Source organism: Artemia sp. Qi Xiang Cuo, chromosome 5 (assembly GCF_049724085.1).
Source record: "Artemia sp. Qi Xiang Cuo chromosome 5, ASM4972408v1, whole genome shotgun sequence".
Lineage (NCBI taxonomy): Eukaryota > Metazoa > Arthropoda > Branchiopoda > Anostraca > Artemiidae > Artemia > Artemia sp. Qi Xiang Cuo.
This window is the reverse complement of record NC_142798.1, coordinates 32,646,644-32,667,325: the sequence shown is the minus strand read 5'-3', so window position 1 is coordinate 32,667,325 and position 20,682 is coordinate 32,646,644. Positions and strand designations below refer to the sequence as shown.

At 33.7% G+C, this 20,682-nt stretch overlaps 1 protein-coding gene across 1 annotated transcript; it reads left to right on the top strand.

Moving 5' to 3' along the window:
- The first annotated feature begins 3,501 nt into the window (after positions 1–3,501).
- bigmax (helix-loop-helix-leucine zipper transcription factor bigmax) lies at positions 3,502–19,827 on the top strand. Its single transcript, XM_089088814.1, has 5 exons — positions 3,502–3,580; positions 9,092–9,300; positions 13,165–13,332; positions 17,615–17,731; positions 19,670–19,827. The coding sequence occupies exons 1-5, from the start codon at positions 3,532–3,534 to the stop codon at positions 19,730–19,732; spliced, it is 606 nt and encodes a 201-aa protein (XP_088944940.1). The 5' UTR covers positions 3,502–3,531; the 3' UTR covers positions 19,733–19,827.
- The last annotated feature ends 855 nt before the right edge of the window (positions 19,828–20,682 follow it).

Sequence of the window (20,682 nt, the reverse complement as noted above, 5' to 3'; positions counted from 1 at the left end):
CGGCGTTTTCCTAGCAGGTATGCTGGAGCATTTCGAGGGACTGTCCTTTCCTGAACTTTAAGAGGAAAATTTACTCCAATTAATAGAAAAAAAAAATAGGTTTTCCGATGATATATGTTTCATTAAAACTGAACATCTCTATCTCCGGGACAAACCGCGAGAAGTTATATGGTTTTTCAAAGATTTACGGGAAACTAGGTGTCGACTTTAAGTTTTGTGTCGATTATCCGAATCTTTTATCCAAGTTCCACAATCCAGGGCAAGACCGCCTAATCAATTCTAAGTAATTTGGCTAAAAAAACTAAAAAAGTCTATAATTTGCAAGATATGATGAACATTTACGCTACCAAATTCTCTTAATACCATATAAACTACAACGTGCGTTTCAGAATAGTAACTTTGGCCAACAATATTCCTACAAAAAAGACACGACTTAATAAAACACAAATACTGTAAGTTATTTACTTGCTAAGCTGGTTCACTTGGCTATTGCTTCGTAATCCATTTGTTCAGAGAAACTTGCTTTTCTGCTTCTTTCTCCTTCTTCAATGCTGCCAATTTACGCTTTTGAGCTCCTGACAAACTCATTAAGTCTCAATGGCTCTTCAGCTGCTGATATTAGACAGAAACTGGCGAACTGTGTTATATATGGATGGTCTTACGGTTTTAAACAAAATTCATTCATTTAAATCTGATCTTTATAATTTCCCGAATTTCCTTTTTGCTGCTTCCGACAAAGATTCCGCTTCCGACAAAGATGCCGCTTCTAAAAACAATTGTACCCGTCCATTCTATAAGACATTATAGGATTACAATTCAACGGACTCAAAACCAAAATACTTGGCCGGCACGAAAACTTAAGCCTCCAAAAATAAGTAGAAAGCAAGTAGATAAGTAGATTTAATATTTAAAAGTAGAATAGTCCAAAATAAGCATTCTACTACCAAAATAATTAGAAGTGGAAACACTGCTCATGATAGCACATAAGAAAGATGTTGAATCAATAAAATCAGAACTGATCTGTCACTTCAACCCTTGCACGACCCAGTTGCACTATTAATCTCACTATTGTCTAAGTTAATCTACATATAAATGTAGCAGTTTAAAAATTTTGACTAATTGATAATTGTAATTTTGTTCCTGTATATTTTGTCAAAGAAAAAAAAAGGCCTTTTTGGGAGGAAGCTTGGGCCCCCCAGAAAAATTAGGGTGGGAAATGGCCCACCCCTGCCCCTCCCCCTCCCCCCAAATGGCGCCCCTGCCAATGATTGAGAGAAGACTTAATACCAATTTCACTTTTTTTTTCTCTCTTTTTTTTTGTATATAGGGTAGTATCATAGAATTGTCATTTTGTTTTTAATAAGTTGAGAATTAATCAGTATGAGAATGTATCAAGAATTACCTGTGAGTATGCAAATGTATCTTGCGAATGTATGATCTTCTCTTTATAACCATTCTGCTGTGACAACTTGGGCAACGCCACCATTTTTCGCCCAATACAGAAGGTGAATTTCAAATCATGCAACTTACTACTGTCCAGAATGAGCCTAGATGGTAGTAGAATTTCTTGAAACAGAATTAGAATTAAGTTAATAGAAATGAAATTAAGATCCGTTTCTTGCGGTTTCTATATGGGTGCTTATGTTGCGTAGACCATGTAGTCAAATTTCACTGTCGTAGAAATTCATTCAATTTTAACTATTGACGTACTCCAATGCTTTAGGAATACGTTTTGCTATTTTAATTTGGAAACATAAAGAGTATATCAAGTAGACAATAGCCTATTGCTCATTTAGTCATTTTAGCCAGTGACGAAGAAGGCAACTAACCACTGTAGGCTGAATATCAAGCATTTCCGTTTAATTTGACGAAAATAATGTATTATCGCTAAATAAAAAATTAAATGAAAATTTAAGAAATTCAGTCAAGTAAATATAAATTGTAAGCTTAAAAACTCTCGCATCTCTCTACAACAGAAACGGCGATAAAGAAAAGGGTTCAAGATCACAAATAGGGTTACAAATAGGGTTGTTATGAACAATTTTGTTTCCTCGAGCTAACAGAAGGTAATTACTAACAATTATTATTGACATCCTCAAACAATTTGCGTGTCCTTGAGAGCATTGTTAATCCTGACGCAGGAGAGGATTGCTAGTGCGAAATTCGACGAACATCAGGGAGGTTTTTGCTCCATTTTTGTATTGAAGTTTGAAATGCTTTTTAAATTCTTATTTACACACGAAGTCCCGATCTCTATCATTTTTAACCAATTATAATGCATTTCTGAATACTTAATTACAAATCTTTTGTAGTTTATAATTTTGTTTTTGTTGGCTATCAAAAAATTAATCGAAAATAGTGCATAAAAATCTGTTCTAAAAACAATAAAATATAGACGACGCCTAGAATGGTCAATATTCTACTCGACTGTGAAAAAAATAGTCTTCTGAGTCGTTAGTTTTTTTTTTCAAAATTGGCAATTTACAAATTTTGAGAAAACCAAATAGCATCTTGTCTTATGCAATCAGCTTTATAGCAACCCGCACCCATCCAAATTTAGTTCGAATGGTAAAATGATCTAAAAATGTTTAACGAAGTCTATGAAAATAAATGCTCTAGAAATTCGACAATTTTTTTTTGGCGGTAGTTTCACATATAATACTTTAACGTTATATGTGACTAAAACTTTAGTCACAAATCTAAAACTTTTCGTTTTAGATTTCAAAAAAAAAACTTACAAAAATTTCAGTCTGTACCCAGCTTGATATTCCCCCTTGCAAATGTTGTTTAAGTTGAAATTGTTATAAAAGTTTTTACAGAATGTATGTTACAGGAAATGCATTTGTATTCACTAGTCTGTCCTACAAATACAGGAGACAGCCTTGACAATGTAATTGGGTTTCTCCAAATAGCATCTTGTCTTATGCACGGGCGTAGGTAGCATTAGGCAGCATAGTGTCTAGGGGGGGCAGTCGATAGTGTGATGGAGTTTTATCAACTGCTTTTTCCAAACCATCTACTTTTTCAGCCATATCTAATGTAAATTTGAAGGTCTTGGGGGGGGGCAGTTGCCCCCCCCCCCTCCCTACGCCCATGGTATTATGCAATCAGCTTTATAGCGACCGGAACCCACCCAAATTTAGTTCGAATGGTAAAATTAAAATGATCTAAAAATCTTTAACGAAGTCCATGAAAATAAATGCTCTAGAAATTCGACAATTTTTTTTTTTTTTTTTGGCGGTAGTTTCACATATAATACTTTAACGTTAAATTTACCCACTGTCAGTTGTTGCTCAATTAGTTAAGTGATTTTACTGCTATTTAAAATTCTAGAATACAAACGAGCTATTTTTTTTTTTTTTTAAAAGCATGTTTAACAAGATGTCAATATTTTACTATTTGAACGTCGACGGAGAATCAAATAAAATGGCAAAATTCGTTGTCTTCTTGACAGAGACGCTTTTTTAAATGCTGTTGATAATAGCTTTTACTGGCAAAACATTTAAAAACTTTTCACGTGGATCACTAGGCATGTACCAAAGAAACACACATAGTGCCCCTTCCTCTGCTCAAAATAGTGGTATTTACGTGTTTTATTATAAGATGCATATTAAAGCAAGTTTATTTATTTTTTAATGTCTTGTTTTTTTTTTAGTTGAATGAAAATTTCAGCAATTGACTTACAACACAATTTTTATGAATTTAGAAAAATTGTTGCTTTTTTCTAAGTTAAGACAGGTTGTTAAACAATCTGAAAAATTTTACAAGTAGAACTCAACCAAAATGGCTATAGTAAGAACACAATTTGGTAATAGCCTATGGTATGAAGGTTACTGTAAGACTAGGCTAGGTAAAAGGGACCCTTGGGTAAATTTTTACCAAATCATATTATTGACTTACAAATAAAGTGATTATACCACTCGATGCCTTTTTTATGCTCTTTACAAATATAATGATCATTTGGTTAGAAATGAATTTTACCCCCACCCCTATATATACCAATTCAGGGTATATATTTGCACATTCAGGGGGTGGGGGTAAATTTTGTTTATTATGTAAATGAGAGGTAAGTTTAAACTCCCCCCCCCCTAATGTGCAAATATATACCCTGAATTGGTATATATAGGGGTGGGGATAAAATTCATTTCTGATAAAAATGATTATTATATTTTGAAAGAGCATAAAAAAGGCATCAAGCAGTATGTTTACTTTATTCATAAGTCAATAATATGGATAACAAAAATTTACCCTTTTGGCTATCTTGGAAAGGGGTTAGGCAAGGAAAATGAAACTTTCAGGGATGGGTCTACAGACTAAAGTATATCTTGGGAAGGCATTTTTAAGTACCTACCTCCACTCCTTCTCCCTCTAGAGGGTCCTGACCTTTAAAAATCTGTGTGTTAAAAAAGTGAAACCTTTCAAAATAGATCTTCTGCTTAAATGAAGTACAACAAAATTGTTTTGAGCTTCACAACTTTGCTCAATCCCAATTTATAAGGTTTTAAAGATATGCAAATACATTTCCTAAATCTTGAAAAAAAAAACTGATAAAAATAGCTTAAAATTCTACTCAAATAACAGGAATTGCATTGTCAGAAATAAAGCCAGAGAAAAAGAAACTGATAACTGAAAATTAAGGTAAAATATTGTTTTGTCAAAATTTCAATATGTATAGACCTGTCATGCTGGCAAATTTCAGGATCCTCTAGAGGAAGAAGGAGTGGAGGTAGGTACTTCAAAATACCTTCCCAGGACATACTTTAGCCTGACCCAACCCCTTTTCAAGATAGCCAAAAGTAGCTAAAGTAGAATTTTACCCCTTGTCCTTATTTTGTAGGCATAAATACACAGGTCTAAAGTAAAAACATAGGCTTATTGATAAACTCTTAAGTTGAAATTTTAGTCATATTTTTTAGACATAGCCTAGGTATAGCCTATTTCAATCAAAACTGATAACTTGTAATTCTGCTATGTTACTAAATGTTCTGGATAAGTATATACCCATTCCATTACTAACATAGACACAAGGTGAATACATTACTTGATGGGTTTTTTTATACTCTTTGCAAATATAATAGCTATTACATTTGCAAATTACCCTTACCCACCTGATGGTCCCAATACTGTCCTGGGATATAGATTTTTGCAAGACTTAGTTCTTCTTAATTCTTTTACCTTCAGATAAGCCTATAGGTCTAATGGTTTTGATATATCATGGAACCTGTTCCCAAAGAAAGTATAGTAAAAAAAAAAAAAAAAAAAAAATACAAAACAACTGAGAAATATCTTAATTGAAATACCTATATATGGGACCATGGGGGGAGGGTGCATTTGCAAGTGAAAAAAATATTCCTACAACAAGGAGTGTGTTCACCATGCAATTATGTCAGTAATGGAATCATGTTTAGCATGTTCTGTTTTTATTAAAAGCTTTATTAACAGTGCAGAGTTACTACTCCTCTGAAGGAAATATATTAAAATGAAAAGAGTTGTAACATTTGACTCCTATATTGTGTTCTTTCCAAATATGACAGTTGCTTTTCTGACAATGTATCCTCCCCCTGGTGGTCCCACATATGGTACTATTCTTTTGTTTTAATATATGTCCATTTCCTGTGATTTTTCTGTAAAGTTTACCACTGCTCAAAACTTATGAAAGCATTTAATATATTGGCAAAATTGTAAGAAACATAAACGTTTGAGTTTATCCAGTTTGATTGTTACAAACTCATGTATATGGGATGCATGAGTGCAAAATTTAAACTTGGCATTAGATTCTGAACAAAATGGCAATTTTTTAACCTGTTTCTAATAACAAAAAATAAGCAGCAAGATGTCACTTTAGAGGCTCAAAATGAACTTTCAGATGGTAGCAACTAGTAGATTTGAGAAGTGCACAAAAAAAACACAGTGAGTGATATGTCAATCTTGTACCCAGTAAAGTAATAGAGAAAAAGAAACCATTTATCTATTTTTAAGAAAGAAAACCTACTTTAAGAAGAAGAATAGTACCACTATGTTTCCTATTCAACATTCTTTCCTAATAGAATTGTTATATTATGACGATTGTGCCCTCCCTCCCTGATGGGAAAGATAGGACTATTGGCCTAAATGATGGTATTTATTGATTGTTTTTTGTCACTGCAGCAATGTTTGTACCATCATTAACCAGACTTTTTTTTTATTCTGTGCCTGCTATATAGTACCATGTCATTGTCAAAGAAAAAGAGTAATTAGATAAGCATAGTATGCAAAAGGATTGAAAAACATGAATTACAAATGGAAGGAACTAAAGAAATTTAAACAATAGAAATTTTCTGGGTATTATAAAATAAGGATTTTTGGTAATTTTGTTGTTTATGGGCTCAGAAGAAAGAAAAAAAAGAAACACCTATTCTTTCACATTGCATAGCCAAGTTAGTATCTCTCAAAAGTAAAAAAGAAAACATCAAACAGATTTCTTGATACTTGATAGCATGGTATTTAAGGGTACTAACTCTTTGTTTATTACAAGCAGCAAGAGACAGATACTGATCAGGTGCAGCAATTAAAAAGTTCAAATTAAACTTAAAGTTCTTATCCCCATTTTCATTGTTCTTCTTGTGAAAATTAAGTACTCTTCTTGTGAAAATTAAGTAACATTCTTCATCTATTTACCATACCAAATAGTAACATTATTTTTCAAAAAATTTCCAACAAGTCAAAAATTGCTGAACTTAATTGGCATTAAAAAAAAAAAAAACATCTTTGCAATACTAAAAAACTGTTTTATGATAAAATATAGAAATTAAAATAAAACTGAAGCTTACAAGTTTAACTCATTTTCCAAAGTAAAGCAGTGAGATTGTGATAGACAAGTACCATCCTAGATTGGGCTAAAATGAAGCATATAATTTCCCTGAAAGTTGGAAATTAATCAAAACAGATTTCAACATTTTGGCAGTAGCAGAATACATCCTTAAGAAAGTAAATTAAGTATTAAGTGCTAATTACAGGTTTACACATTTTAAAATGCCTACAATAATGAATAATTTGATGTCATTGGAAAAAGATGGATAAAAGACACATAGATCTTTACTTGGGTATGCCAACACCTTTCTGATGGAGGTTGGGGGGGGGGAATACCTTCAGGATCTATCAATATTTTATTAGATGCTCTCAGGTGCAGCATAGTTTCTGCAGTAGGTTCTTTCAACCTTTCTGGCCAGTAATATGGGAGATTTCTTAAAAAGCACAGATATATTCAGAAATTTTAGCTTGTGCATCTTTGACAGTCAAAAAAGTTAAGTTTATAGTATTTATTGTATACCTTCTGAGGAAGGGGGGCACCAGATTCTGTGAAAAATAATATGGTACATTCTCATAAAATCATTAAGTTTAGGTGCATTTGGTAAATTTTAACTCATGCAGTTTTCCCAGTCAAAATTTACTGATTATTTGTTTGTCATCTAAGGGAGGGGGCTCCCTTTCTCTCTTTCCCTTAGGGATGGCACTCTTGCCTGCTATGAAACTGTATTAGCCCAGAAGTAATTGGTTTAATGTAGTGCAGAGTAGTAAAGGTAACTTACTCCAAGCCACAACTTATTGGTGCTATGTACTTTCAATTATCCCTAGTTTGACACTCCATATTACAATAACTAAGGCTAATTGTCAATTCTAAATAGGCTATAAAATGTACCTATCAGATGTTGGTGTGTCTTTGGAAAATGGAGGACAATATTGTGGATTTATTGATGCTAATTTACCTGGAATTTTTTTTTTTATACCAATTCAACTCCATGTAAATCTCTGTCTCCCATAGGAAAAAGCTCAAGATCTTAAGATTGTATACAAACTGACCATTCTATCAAAAGACTACCACTACTGGTTTCAGACAACCACCCTCTGAAAAAAAAGAAGAAAAGCTAGGATGGGCTATACAAATCCTGTTTGACCTTAATTTGCTCCAAAATTCAAATAAGAGAAACATTTTTTTTTTATCTTTTAAGATTTGATGCTTCTTGTAGCAAGAAAGGCATGGCGCATTTTTTTGGGGGGGGGGGAGGGAGTTATTTAACAGTTGACAATGAAATCTCCAAGAGTAATAAATCTGCTGGTATAATTGTATTGAAATCAAATTCCTTCTTTTATGGGTTTTGCCATAAAAAAATATAGAGATGTGAGGGTTATTTTTAGCTTTTTTTTTATTTAAAATGCAGTTTGGCAATTTTGCTTCTGACAGCCTTTTTCAGAATTAAAATTTATTTAACATTAAACCTTAAATGATTATCAGCATAGACTACCATGGGGCTAATCAACTGCTCTTTGGATGTTATTTTTTAAATTGTCAAATAAATCTAATTGTCAGCAAAAAAATAACCAGAAAACATTTACAGATAATTAGTGTTTAAATTTTTCTACAAACATACTTTTTCACAGACAACATATATATTTTTATTGTTTGATTTATCTTATTTCATAAATGTAAAACGTGTTCTCAGTTCCAGCTCAGACCATGAATGCACAATAAGTAATATAGACATGGTCTATATATTACAATAAATAATAGTAATTATATTGTCATGTCCAAGTTACAATACATAATAGGAACATGCTCTAGATATGCTTTTCCTAGACATAGTCTAGGAAAAGAGACAAGCATCAAGTCAAAGATTTGTAATCTGTTTCTGGCACTATTTCCAAGGGTGTGGTTGAGCTGTCTATGGTTTTAAAAAAACTTACCCAATGCAGTTTGAGAATTCAGTTACCTCTCTTGAAGATTCCTCAGTAGGTTTGTTAATGATGCAAACATCCTTATGTACATGCCACAGGTCCATAAATTTCAAAACTTTAGGGACAATGTCAGAATTTTTGCAGACAGGGTGGTTGGTAACATATGTTTAGCCTAAATATTTAAGTTTTACATGGTGGGGGTTCCTTCAACAACTTTTTTTTGGGGGGGGGGGCGTGATCAGGTATTTTGTGCTTTATTTCCGAAAATCACTGGGCTAGCTCAGTATAGGCTACTGAATATCCTGTATGTTTTTGGAAGGATTTTGGCCAAGAATTGAACATAATTCAAAGTTTCTGGTGCAATTGAATTTTATTTCAGAAGATGATGACAGTGATCATCGGTCAGAATTAGCAAAAGAAAGAAGAAGAGAAGCTCACACTGTTGCTGAACAGAAACGAAGAGATGCAATAAAAAAAGGATATGATGCACTTCAAGAGCTTGTGCCCTCTTGTCAGCAAAATGATGGAACCATTGCAATGAAGATGAGCAAGGCTATAGTCCTACAAAAATCAATTGAATATATTCAGGTGTAGTTCTTCACATTATTTTGTTCTGATTCAATAACATACAAGTAAACAGGAGGGTTTATAGGTTCAATGACTGCAAATGGAAAAAGTTGAGACAATTTGTTAAAGTTTTGACTTTGTTTCCCCCAAATTTCTTGACTAAAAAAAAGAATATACCAACTGGTACCATAAGTAGTTGAATAATGCTTTGTTTGCAATATAACTCATATGATTTTTGTTTGTAGAATTAAATCTGTGGCTATTGTTGACTCTGTATCTTAAATACACAGTTGCAGTATCTTACTAAACACCTCTTTCCAGGGGATTATTCATAATTTATTTTTATTTTTTTTGGGGGGGGGGGATTAAAACCCTAAGGTCTTGTTGGGATAGAGGCTTTTCCTTAATTTCATACAGTCATCATTTACGTTTAGTAGTAGGTAGGACAAGTTTTCCTACATAAAAGACCTTGGGCTGGGGAGCAGGGTTAGGCTTTGTCTTGCTATTCCCTGTCCTGAATACAGTCTAACCTTTGGATACCATTTTAGGGTTATATTACTGGTTCTATTTATTCATTATAATTCCCCACAATGTCATTATAAAGTTCACAGAAATCAGAAGATTTTACTATATTTGTAATTATAAGGAATGTTGTCATGACACACTGGCAATGATTTAATTCAACTGTTAGTTGAAATTAATATTTTATTAATTTTATTTAAATATGCTTATTACCAACAGGGAGAACCTTGTTTTTGTGGCATCAGGTTGGGCCTTTCACTACATTTCCTTACCAAAATTATGACTGCTAACAGTGCTATGTGGTGACCTTGAGGAGTGGTGCCAAATTGCAGCCTAGTAAACAACACTGCATTTGCACTGGATTCTGAATAATAGATAATTCTTCTGGGTTTGGTCTGTTTTGGTGTTGTTGTTTTTTTTTTGGGGGGGAGGGGGGGGGCTGAAAAACCTCTTCCTTGCTAGTTCATCTATTATGGTTTGTCTCCCCATTGTAGCATAATATTTGAGGCATGAATACATGATGAGTTGGAGGTTATAGTCTTGAGATTGTCTTTGCAGGATTTTGACTCTTGTTGATAGAAGAGCGTTGCCAAGTGTGGAAAACCATGATGGGCCCAGGATTACACAAAGCTTTTATTCAACTGGAGGCTCCAGGGAATTCTTGCTGTCTGGTTCTAAGCCAGCTTAAGCACTTCGTGTAGATTTGAGAAGATATTTTAGTCCCTGTCCTGCACTGGTTCTAGGACCACCACTTTTCCTGAGGCCAAAATAATTACAATGATTTAAAGAATATAAAAACTACAACTTGGAATGTTACAACATTAAAAAATAAATATCGTATCAACATTTTGACTGATGAACTCAGACGTTTTTAACTGGTCTTCTTAGGAGTTTCCGAAACTCATCTCCCAGGGGTAGGAAACATGAAATAAATTGATATAGAATTTACTTACTCAGGCAGGAAAGATGGGGTACATAGGCAAGGAGTAGGGCTCATGATGAATAAGGGAGTTGCTGAGTCTTGTTTAGGTTGGGAAGGTATTAATAATAAAATGCTAGTTGCTCATTTTATGCCAAAAAAATGTGGGATATCAGTCACAGTGGAGGATCCAGAGGGGGTGCCCCCCCCCGAACGTAGTCTAAAGTAGTGTAATTTACTTAATTAACGCAAGTTTGCGTTAATTAAACTTTCTCCTAACGTAAGTTTATCGGATCAACGTATTTTGCCCCCCCCCCTCAAAAAAAAAAATCCTGGATCCGCCCCTGATCAGTCATAGTAGTATATGCCCCTGTAGAACCAACTGACAGAGATAGTGGTGACTCAGAAGAATTTTACCTGCAGCTAAAAGAGCAAAAATAGGCAGGGTTTCAGGTAGAAATATAGTGTTTTATTATGAGATTTTAACACCCAGGCTGATAGAAATAGGGATATATGGTATCCTAGTCTAGGTAAATTTTATGTAGGAAAAGAAAACAGTAATGGTTACAGACTGCTGCAATTTTGTAGGTATAACAATCTAGTTATAACTAATGCAATATTTGATCTTAAAATGGCCCATAAGTTAACATGGTATTCCCATGATGGTAAGGCAACTAACCTTATTTATTATGTTATTTTGTAAACAAAAGACTGGCATGATCAATACAAGATACTAGGGTATATAGGACTGCTGCTATTGATGTTAAAAGTAAAGATTACCATCTAGTAGTGTCTAGAGTTACTTAAAGCTGAAATTTAGGAAGGACAACCAACTTCTGGAAAGCTGTAACGTTGGTCGACTCCACGATGAGAACTCGTGAAAAGATCTCCTCGCGCAGTTGAATACTTAACTGGAGAGTTTAAAATTTGACAATGTAGAAGATGGATGGTATAATTTTTAGGATAATAGTTTGTGAAGTTGCTAATGGTGTCTTTAGGAAGAAAGATAGAAACGCAGCTAGGAGCATTAGTGAAAGTGCTTTATGTTTAGCAGAGAGGAGGAGGGATTTTTGCAAGAAGTATTTGAGTGATAGATCAAATGAAAATAAGAGGAATGTAAGGAAAGTAGAGAAAGCATTAAAATATGAATTAAGGATGTGTGAAGTGGAGGCAATAGATAAAATTGCTGAAGATCTGAAAGATGTAGCTAGATGATGTAATAGTGAAATATTGTACTGGCATAAATTGAGAGGGAATACTCAATTTACACTTTTCCCTATTAAAGATAGAAAAAGGGCCACAATTAATGACAAGGAAAGAGTTAAAGAGAGATGGGTAGAACATTTTGAGAATCTGCTAAACTGTGATAGAGTAGCAGGAAAAGAATGAAAAAGTTTTTGACACTTTGGATGTGAAGGAAGATTAATTTTTGGAGGAAGAATTAGTAACAGTACTAAAAGGATTGAAAAATAACAAGACCCTAGCTGCTGATAGTGTGGTAAATGAATTTCTTTTATATGTTGGTTATGAGGTTAGAAATAAGTTGTTGAAGATTATGAATATGATTTTTGAAAAATGAGAAGTACATAGCGATTTTGAAAAAACTCTAATTAAGCCGCTCTACAAGAAAGGTGATATGAGTGAGTGTGGTAATTATAGAGACATTAGCTTGGTTTCTGTGAGTGGAAAAATACCTTGTATGATGATACTTTTTAGACTTAGAGATGATGTAGATAAAGTTTTCAGTTTGGTTTTAGGAAGGGTAAAGGATATGTCAACCAAATTTTCACTCTTAGAATAATAATTCAAAAGTGTCCGAGTCATCCATCAGTTCCATCCGTTCCATCAGTTCCATCCATCCAGAGTTCTTATCCTTGGCATATCAGACAAATACATTAAAGTGGTTAGCGCTATGAACAAGAATAACATTGCTGAGGTTAAGGTAAAAGATGAGGTTAGTAGCTGGTTTCATATTAAATCAGGAGTTAAGCAAGGTTGCATTCTATCCCCCTTTATGGGGGAACATGGAATGAAATGGGGAAGTAAAACTCTCCTGGGCTTAGAATATACTGATGATTTAAGCATCCTAGATGAAAGTGTTATCAAAATGAATGAATTTTTAGAGGTTTTGCGATGCAGGGTGTAAGAATAGGTTTAAAATTAATGTTAAGAAGACAAAGTCGAAGAGGAGCGTGCGTAGCTGAGTTGGCCTCAGGTGGCTTGGTGCTCCAGTGAGTTCTTAGTTGTAGTATATTATTTGTATATTATGTGTATATTATATTATTTGTATATATGTAGTATATTATCCACATTATAATTCTCAGAAATAGCAATGGTTTACTATATGTCTAATCGTAAGGATAAATGATTGATCTAGATGATTCAATTCAACCAATAGTTGAAATGAATATATTTATTGACTTGTATCAATGCTTTTATCTTAGCAACTAGAAGAAGAGAAGAAAGCGCAAGAGGAACACTTGACGTCACTACGAAAAGAAGTGATTGCTTTAAGAATTATGAAGGAGAATTATGAACTTATTGTTGAAGCACACAAACGCCAACCAGGAACCAATGAAGTCCAAGTACCTGATGAAGCTAAATTCCGAGTGGTAAGACTTTTTAAGTTGTGAATAGTGATAAATCAATTGGAAATTGTGTTATGCTTAGCATAATTACTGTTTACCATCTGTTGGTGAGGGTTACAGCAATTTACCACTGAAATAGTGGAATTTTCATTTACTTACAAAAGCTTTAGTTGTAGCTTTAAAATAAAACTTGTAAATACATTTCTGTATAATGAAAATGTTGCTACCATGTTTGGCTGTGGCCTCTCTCTTTATTTCTCTCTCTCTGTCTCGTCTTGTCAGATAGGTCTAAGTTAATATATTTTATTCTTAAAAGTATTTTTTTTGGCAAACGTACACTTTCTTTGTCTGTTGTTGCTTCTGAAACGAAACGCAGTTCAAAAGGCATTGAATGCCTGTGCACTCTTAGCAAGGTTTGTCAAGGATCACGGAACTGTGTTGTACCTCTAGTCATACACATTAAAGTTTTTAATTTAAACATGTGCAAATTTAATTCCATTGAACTTGTCATTCCTGTTTTAGTAAGGTTTATCATGGTTTCTTTTTCTGTGAAGAAAGTACCAACTAAACGTTCAATAAAATTTTTACTTTGATCATTATATTTTTTCTAAATCTTTACTAGAGTATCTGCTACAGAGACCTTTTCTGCTACAGTAGCACACTTGCCTGTTGGCATAATCAATTGCTTAAACTATTATACTAAACGAAAAACGAAGTAGCCTATCTTCCTAGCACTAAACATAAAAATGACTTTAAATGAAACAAAACGGGAGAAAGAAGTACAAGAATAATAACAGCCACTCAGTGACGTGCCTAAGGTGGCTTTTAAAACTACTTGGCATAAATATATAAAATATATTTATGCGGGGTGGCGATTAAAAAACGGAGTTCCGATTTTTTGGGCCAGTATTTCAAATGCTGAAACCTATTCTTGATCTTCGAAAAATTTTGTATGAAAAGTCTCGGGTTTGAACAGCCCCCCCCCCCTCCCAGAAATGTTTATCCGACTCGTGAAAACGTAAGAAAAATGCAAGTAAATAAATTTTTGATGCGCTTTTAAGGTCTTTCTGTATCCTCCCCCCCCCCCAAAAAAAAAATCCTGGATATGCCTTTGTTCATTTCCAAAATTAATTTATTCATTATTTAATTTCAATTTTGATATATGATTCCAAAACTTTTATTTAGAAAATGCTCTTCAAATTTCTGTTAATTAACCTTTAAGGCTCTATTTGTATGTATCCGGAAAATTTTCAGAATTTTGAGGCTGGCAGTCCATAATTTTTTTTTGAAAAATCATCCGTAAAATTTTGAGAGCTGATAAGTCTAAGCCAAAGTAAAAAGAGAAGAAAAGTAGAAAAATGGTGTGAATGTGTAAAGGTCCTAACCTGTTTATTTTTTTATAGTCTAGAATAGATTCTATTGAAGGGTTTGAGCCAAAAAAAAAATGTTCGATTTCTTGTATATTAATGAAAAGTAATCATGATTTTTAATAGTACCAATCACTGAACAAGGAAGATAAAAATTATATTGCAAAGAAGATCAACTCTTTTGCCTTCTATGATGCAAACAAAGTCAAAAACCTTCAGCCATAAAACCAAAGCTTAAAAAGGCATGCAGAATAAATTGTATTGTTACTTGTATTCATTAATTAAATAAACCTACCAAGTTTTACCAAAATCTAAGACTATGAGCGTTTTGGTTTCGTTGATCTTATTGGAATGTTTCAATTACTTTTCAGCTTATCTTCTGCTGATGACCACCATTGCCTATATGACGCAAGTGTCTAATTTGAAATTTTATTCCGTTTCTTATTGCCTTTAAAACCCCCTATCGGATTTTCTTTCATTCTCTATAAAATGTGCATTTTTTATCCACCGTGTATACCCATCAACGTCACGCCCACAGGTACAAATGCATCTACATACTGGATATAGTGAGAGGTGGATCCGCGGACGTAATCCTGTCTGTTGCTGTTGATTTTTAGGTCTGTTCTGGGGGATAGCATCAAATTGACCGTGTAAATATTATCACTTTAGCTCTTTTTATTAGAGGCCCCTTTTTAAGTTGTATAATATTTGATCAATAATAAAATATGTTTCTCATTTTATTGAAAAGATATTTAAAAAGAGTCTCAAATCGGTCGAATCAATCGTTTTTAAGTAGCGGCACTGTAATCTTACAAACTTATAACTAACTATAATCTAAGTAGTATTCCTGGAAAAGTTACTTTTCCGATTTTGTTGCTTTCACAAAACGTGTCTAGTTTATGAGCAAATAAAATTCTTCTAGTTCCTAGATTCATGTTGCACCAGTTAGTGCAGTGCGTTCTTTCAACTAGGAACATGATGTGAGTCTCTTCTAGAATTGATAGAATATAAATGGCGTGTTAATTAATAAAAATAATATTTGGATTGCTTGAAAAGAGCTTTATAAAACTGACCTTCGTCTTTTACAACGCCAAACTTGATTAGTATTCAGTTTCGGTTACGTGGGTGGTATTGGTATTATTAGTAAATAAGGTGAATGCAGCGAAGTTGAAAAAAGTAGAATGGTCCTTGTGCAGGGTATTTTTTCGCAGTTGGGCGCTTGGAAAGGCCGAGAAAGATATGTTAAATGTTTTCTAGGGGATTTCTGTAGATAATTTTAGTAGCTCGTTTGACTGGCCATATATCAAATAATAAGCTAAACGAAAAGTGTGGTTCAATCGTACTTTCCAGAGCTATAATGAAAGAAAGGTTATGATGGTAAGGGCACGTTTATAAATCAAAGATGATAGGTTGCTAAAGATTGTGCTTTTTGGCCATCCATCTGGGTACCAAACCAAAAGCGGATAATCCCCAAATTATATGGGAAGGGCTTATAAGAAAGGATTGAAATTGGAACTTCATAGGAGGGGTAAAGATTGAAGCTTACAATGGGTTGGCGCGGAGGAGGAGCGAGCGAAGCTATGTCAGCCTCAGGTGGGTTGATGCAAAAAAAAAATGTTGGTGATAGCAGTGGTAACACCAAAGGATTTTGGTGATTGGTAGTTTTTACAAGCTATTTTTATCGACTCCCAGCAACATCTTTAAATTTGGCCTGTAATTTCCAAAGCATGACAATTTTTTGGTTCCTGTTTTGACACATTTTTCGTCGTAAAGTCATGTACGTGCCTTTTTCCAGTAATTGATTTACCCTTTTTCTCTATTAGTTAATTTTCCATTCCAAAACGGAGCTCCAGTTTTTATTCTCATAAGCCAAGGCGTAACTCATACATCGTTTCGGGGTGGTTCTTTGTCAAAATGGGAAAAATTTATTTGATGTTAGAAAAAATGATATTAGGTCCCGTTTTTTGGCCCGCTAGTTAGAAGAAGTATGTAATTGGTCCTCCATATTATTTTAATGCCTATATGTTTTTACTATATAGCCCAGTGTGGGGAAGTACACTTTTGTGCATCTACAAATATGTAGAAGTAGTGCATTCAGGTGTAAAGCTTGAATAAGTGCGTCAGTAGCCAACATGTTTGGGGGGGGGGGGCGAGGGGTCAATGCATTCTAATGGCCAAGGCCGTATCCAGGGGTTTAGGGGGTTTGAACCCCCCCCCCCCATGAAATGTTTGTTTGATTCTTAAAAACGTAACAAAAATGGACATAAACAAATTTGGTATGCGTTTTTTGAGGGTTTTTTTCTGTAAACCCCCCTTTAATGAAACTTTGATGCTCTTAGTTTTTACCGTGTCATACAGCTTGAAAATCTGGCTATGAAGGTAAGAAAAATTGACCTTTAAAACGTTTCAAAACTCTAAACTCGATTGACAGACATTTAAAAAGAAAAGTTAAAAAAAAAAAAATTAAGACTTGTTAAGAGATCGACTATGTTGAACATTGACGTGTTTAAAAATCTAACTCCCACACAGAGTCATTTGGAAAGCAGAAACTTAAAAAAAAAAGAATGAAATTCTTACTTAAAGGTGGGAGGTACTAGTCGATCTGACTCTCTACACCTGCTATATGAAAAATATCGCAGAAAATTTACATCATTTGTTATTTGATTGCAAAACACAGCCTTTTCGATAGCTGATCCTCCCTCCTACCCTTCCAGAAATTGATTGATACCCAGTCTGAATCGTAATTGTAAGTACAAGACCGAAGAAAAACGAGGGGGAAATCGAATTGTTGTTCTATTTTTCCCAAAAAATAGATGTACATATATATGTATATATTGGTATTTTGTCTTTAAATTGCCAAGTCGGTTACCCTTTTCTGCACCATGTCAAGAGTTATTCTCCAAAGTGGTAGCTGAATCAACTGATTTTTATATTTTTAGTTCCAGACTATGATGGACTCGCTATTTGAAACTTTTGATCATATGGTTAACGCCAGCTCCTTTTCCGATTTATCTGCCGGTGTTTTTAATTGGCTTGAGGAACATTGCAAACCACAAGTAAGACCCTTGATATTTATTTTCAGAATTAGGTAAGATTGTTCAAAAACGGATATGTAGTCTTTATTTTATATATTGTCACCAATAAATTGTTATGGTATATTAATGACATTATGTCATTATCATCATTAGTCCGCAAGTGCATGATGTTTCGCTCATAGTATCCTGTCTCGTCAGAGGCATTCATCCCCTAGCTGAGACTGCAGCAACTAATTCATGTCAAGTTGCACTTGCACTTGACATTGCAAAGACTTTTGCCTTTGATACTTTGCTGCATCCACATTACTCTTTCGACACGATTCGCAGGTTCGAGAGTGTCAGGGTTGATCATGTATCATGAGTCCATAATACAAGAGTATCATTAGGGTGTAAATCTGGATGTTGGCCTAACTCTTCAAAAATATTTGATCTGGTATTTTTTCAGTCTGTTTTGACCTGAGTTTTCAGCCTTTAAACTCTTTCAATTAGATACTCTACTTTCTACATAGGCCTGGGGTTATTCTTATAGCCGATTTGGGCATACAGAGTATGTTAATCTGGAAAAGAAAAAACAGTTTTGCATTAAGATGCATGGACTTGTATAGACTATAGACTTCTGCAATAACGGTATTTGGGGTGCCAACAAATGCTAGAAGAAATGTATAAATCCGGATGGTGCTGCCGTAGAGAAGACTAAACCACATAGATTCTAAACAAAGTCTTTGCTTAGAATCTCTTGTATGCCGCACCATACCCCCCTCCAAAAAAATAAGTTGCCTTCCCTGAATAATATCATGTTATCTATGGTGCAGTTTTTGTCTGTTTTGTTTGGTACTGGTTTATTCTCTTTGGAAACAGTTCGCTATTTCTAGAGCCGTATTTTGTTTTCTTTACACTGAATTTGATATCTATGATATATATTTTCCTCTTTTTGTCCCTTATGCTGGCCGTCCAGTATAGAAACTCTTTGCCGACAAAAAACAAACAAACTGTTTTTTGCTATAATAGCCACCAAGACCTACTCTATCGATTGGTGACGTCAGTAGACTTCTCTTCAAAAAAAATTCTTGTTTAAAGCAGACAATTTGCTATTGTTTTCCAGGTAGTCTTCAAATTGCAATATTTTTTTTTTTTATTTTTTTTATATTTCTTCACATTTTATTCTCTTGGCTCCTTAATCAATGCATGAAAATAAATTATGATAATTACATTTCACCCACACAATTTTTATTGAATTATTCAACTTCATTCCTTTTTGTTGACTTGCCTTCTAACTTAAAAAAAAAGTTAATTTTAAAATATATATATATATATATATATATATATATATATATATATATATATATATATATATATATATATGCATATTCGATTATGTATCTCGTGTCAAATTTCAATTCAAAGGCTGATCAAACAAAATTATTATGGAAGGATAATGTCAGATGTGGTGCTCAGATTATAATCCTGCGTATCGTGTTCCTTGATGTGCAAATGTAAATGTCCCCTCTCAGCCTTATAGCAGTCTCCCCCAATGGCTTAATCTAAATAACTAAATGAACACATAATTTTCTGTAAGTAAGGTTCTATTTTTAGGAATTTTTTAGTTTTTTTTACATTTATAAATTATTGATTCTGTTTCTTTTTCGTGTATTTTTCGTCTTTTGTACAATTAAGTGTATTATCTTTTTTTCTTTCTTTCTTTTTCTGATCCTTTCTAAACTTCGTTTTTAACCGTCTTTCAAATACCTTATTTTTGCAGGCTCTCAGGAATTGTTACTTTTTATTTCAATTTTCCATAAAAGTATGAAGCTTTTGGGTTTCTTTTTTTCTATTCGACCTAAGATTAATTTTACTATACGGTTTAATTTCTATGAAGTTAAGTGAGTAGTCTTTTTCGTAGCTTAATTTTATAAATAACTCTTTCTTATTTTGTTTTCTTTCACATTTTATTTTTTGCAGGCTCTTCGTGAATTGGTGTCATCGGTTATGACGAGATTCGAGTCTGCATCCAGCTGCAGTTGACAAATCATTGTTATTTGTTTGTTATTTTAATGCGTTTGTTTAAGTTGCTTTTATTGCGAAAGTAAACGATTTATTTTAGAATAAATTAAGGTGTATTTGTGATAGCTGATATTATCGTTAGTCTAAATGACCAGCCGCTCGTTCTCTATTGGCTTTTATCATGCTTAAAACGATCGTCACTCTTTTTCGACGTAATACCTTCAAATTAGGTTTTTTTTTTTCAAGACTGCACTGCCTTTCTATGACGAACAAACAAACGTTCAAATGGGAATAAGTCCATTTATTAGACAGTGAAAACAGGTACAAAGCTCTGGATATTTCGACCATATATACAGCAGCTGTCACCAGCAGAAACACTAAAGTATTAAAATTAAAACTAACATATTTATACAGAACAAAATAGTAACACGTTTCATCCAAAGTCTTGAGTTGTAAATTTCTACTTTGATATTCCCTAAATGTAAGTTGAATTACTAATAAACGGGGCAAAATCTTCTTCTTCTGATTGCAAAGGGAATGTTTTGAATTTATGGTTATATACTTGATTGATTACATCTCCCCATATATTATATTATGCTTCGTATATATGAGGAGATGTTCCAAATAACAGAAATTTTAGATGTGACTGATGATATGATAAGCTTGTCTTTATAGTAAAGCAAGAGCGGATCCAGGTTTTTTGTTCGGGGGAGGGGGTTACTAATTTTCGACTAATTTTTACTAATTTCCGACTCGGTAAAAAATTTCGGGGGGGGGGGGGTCAAACCGGGTACACCCCCAAAGCAAACATTTATGATAATATTGGGCAAAACATTATTAAAAATGATATTGACCTTGTATACCAGAAATTGGAGGGAACTAAGATCCTAAGTAGGGATTTTAACGACCATTCTTTTTTTGGAAATCTAATGGTAGTCAAAATAGGTCAGGACAGGATATTACAAATTTTA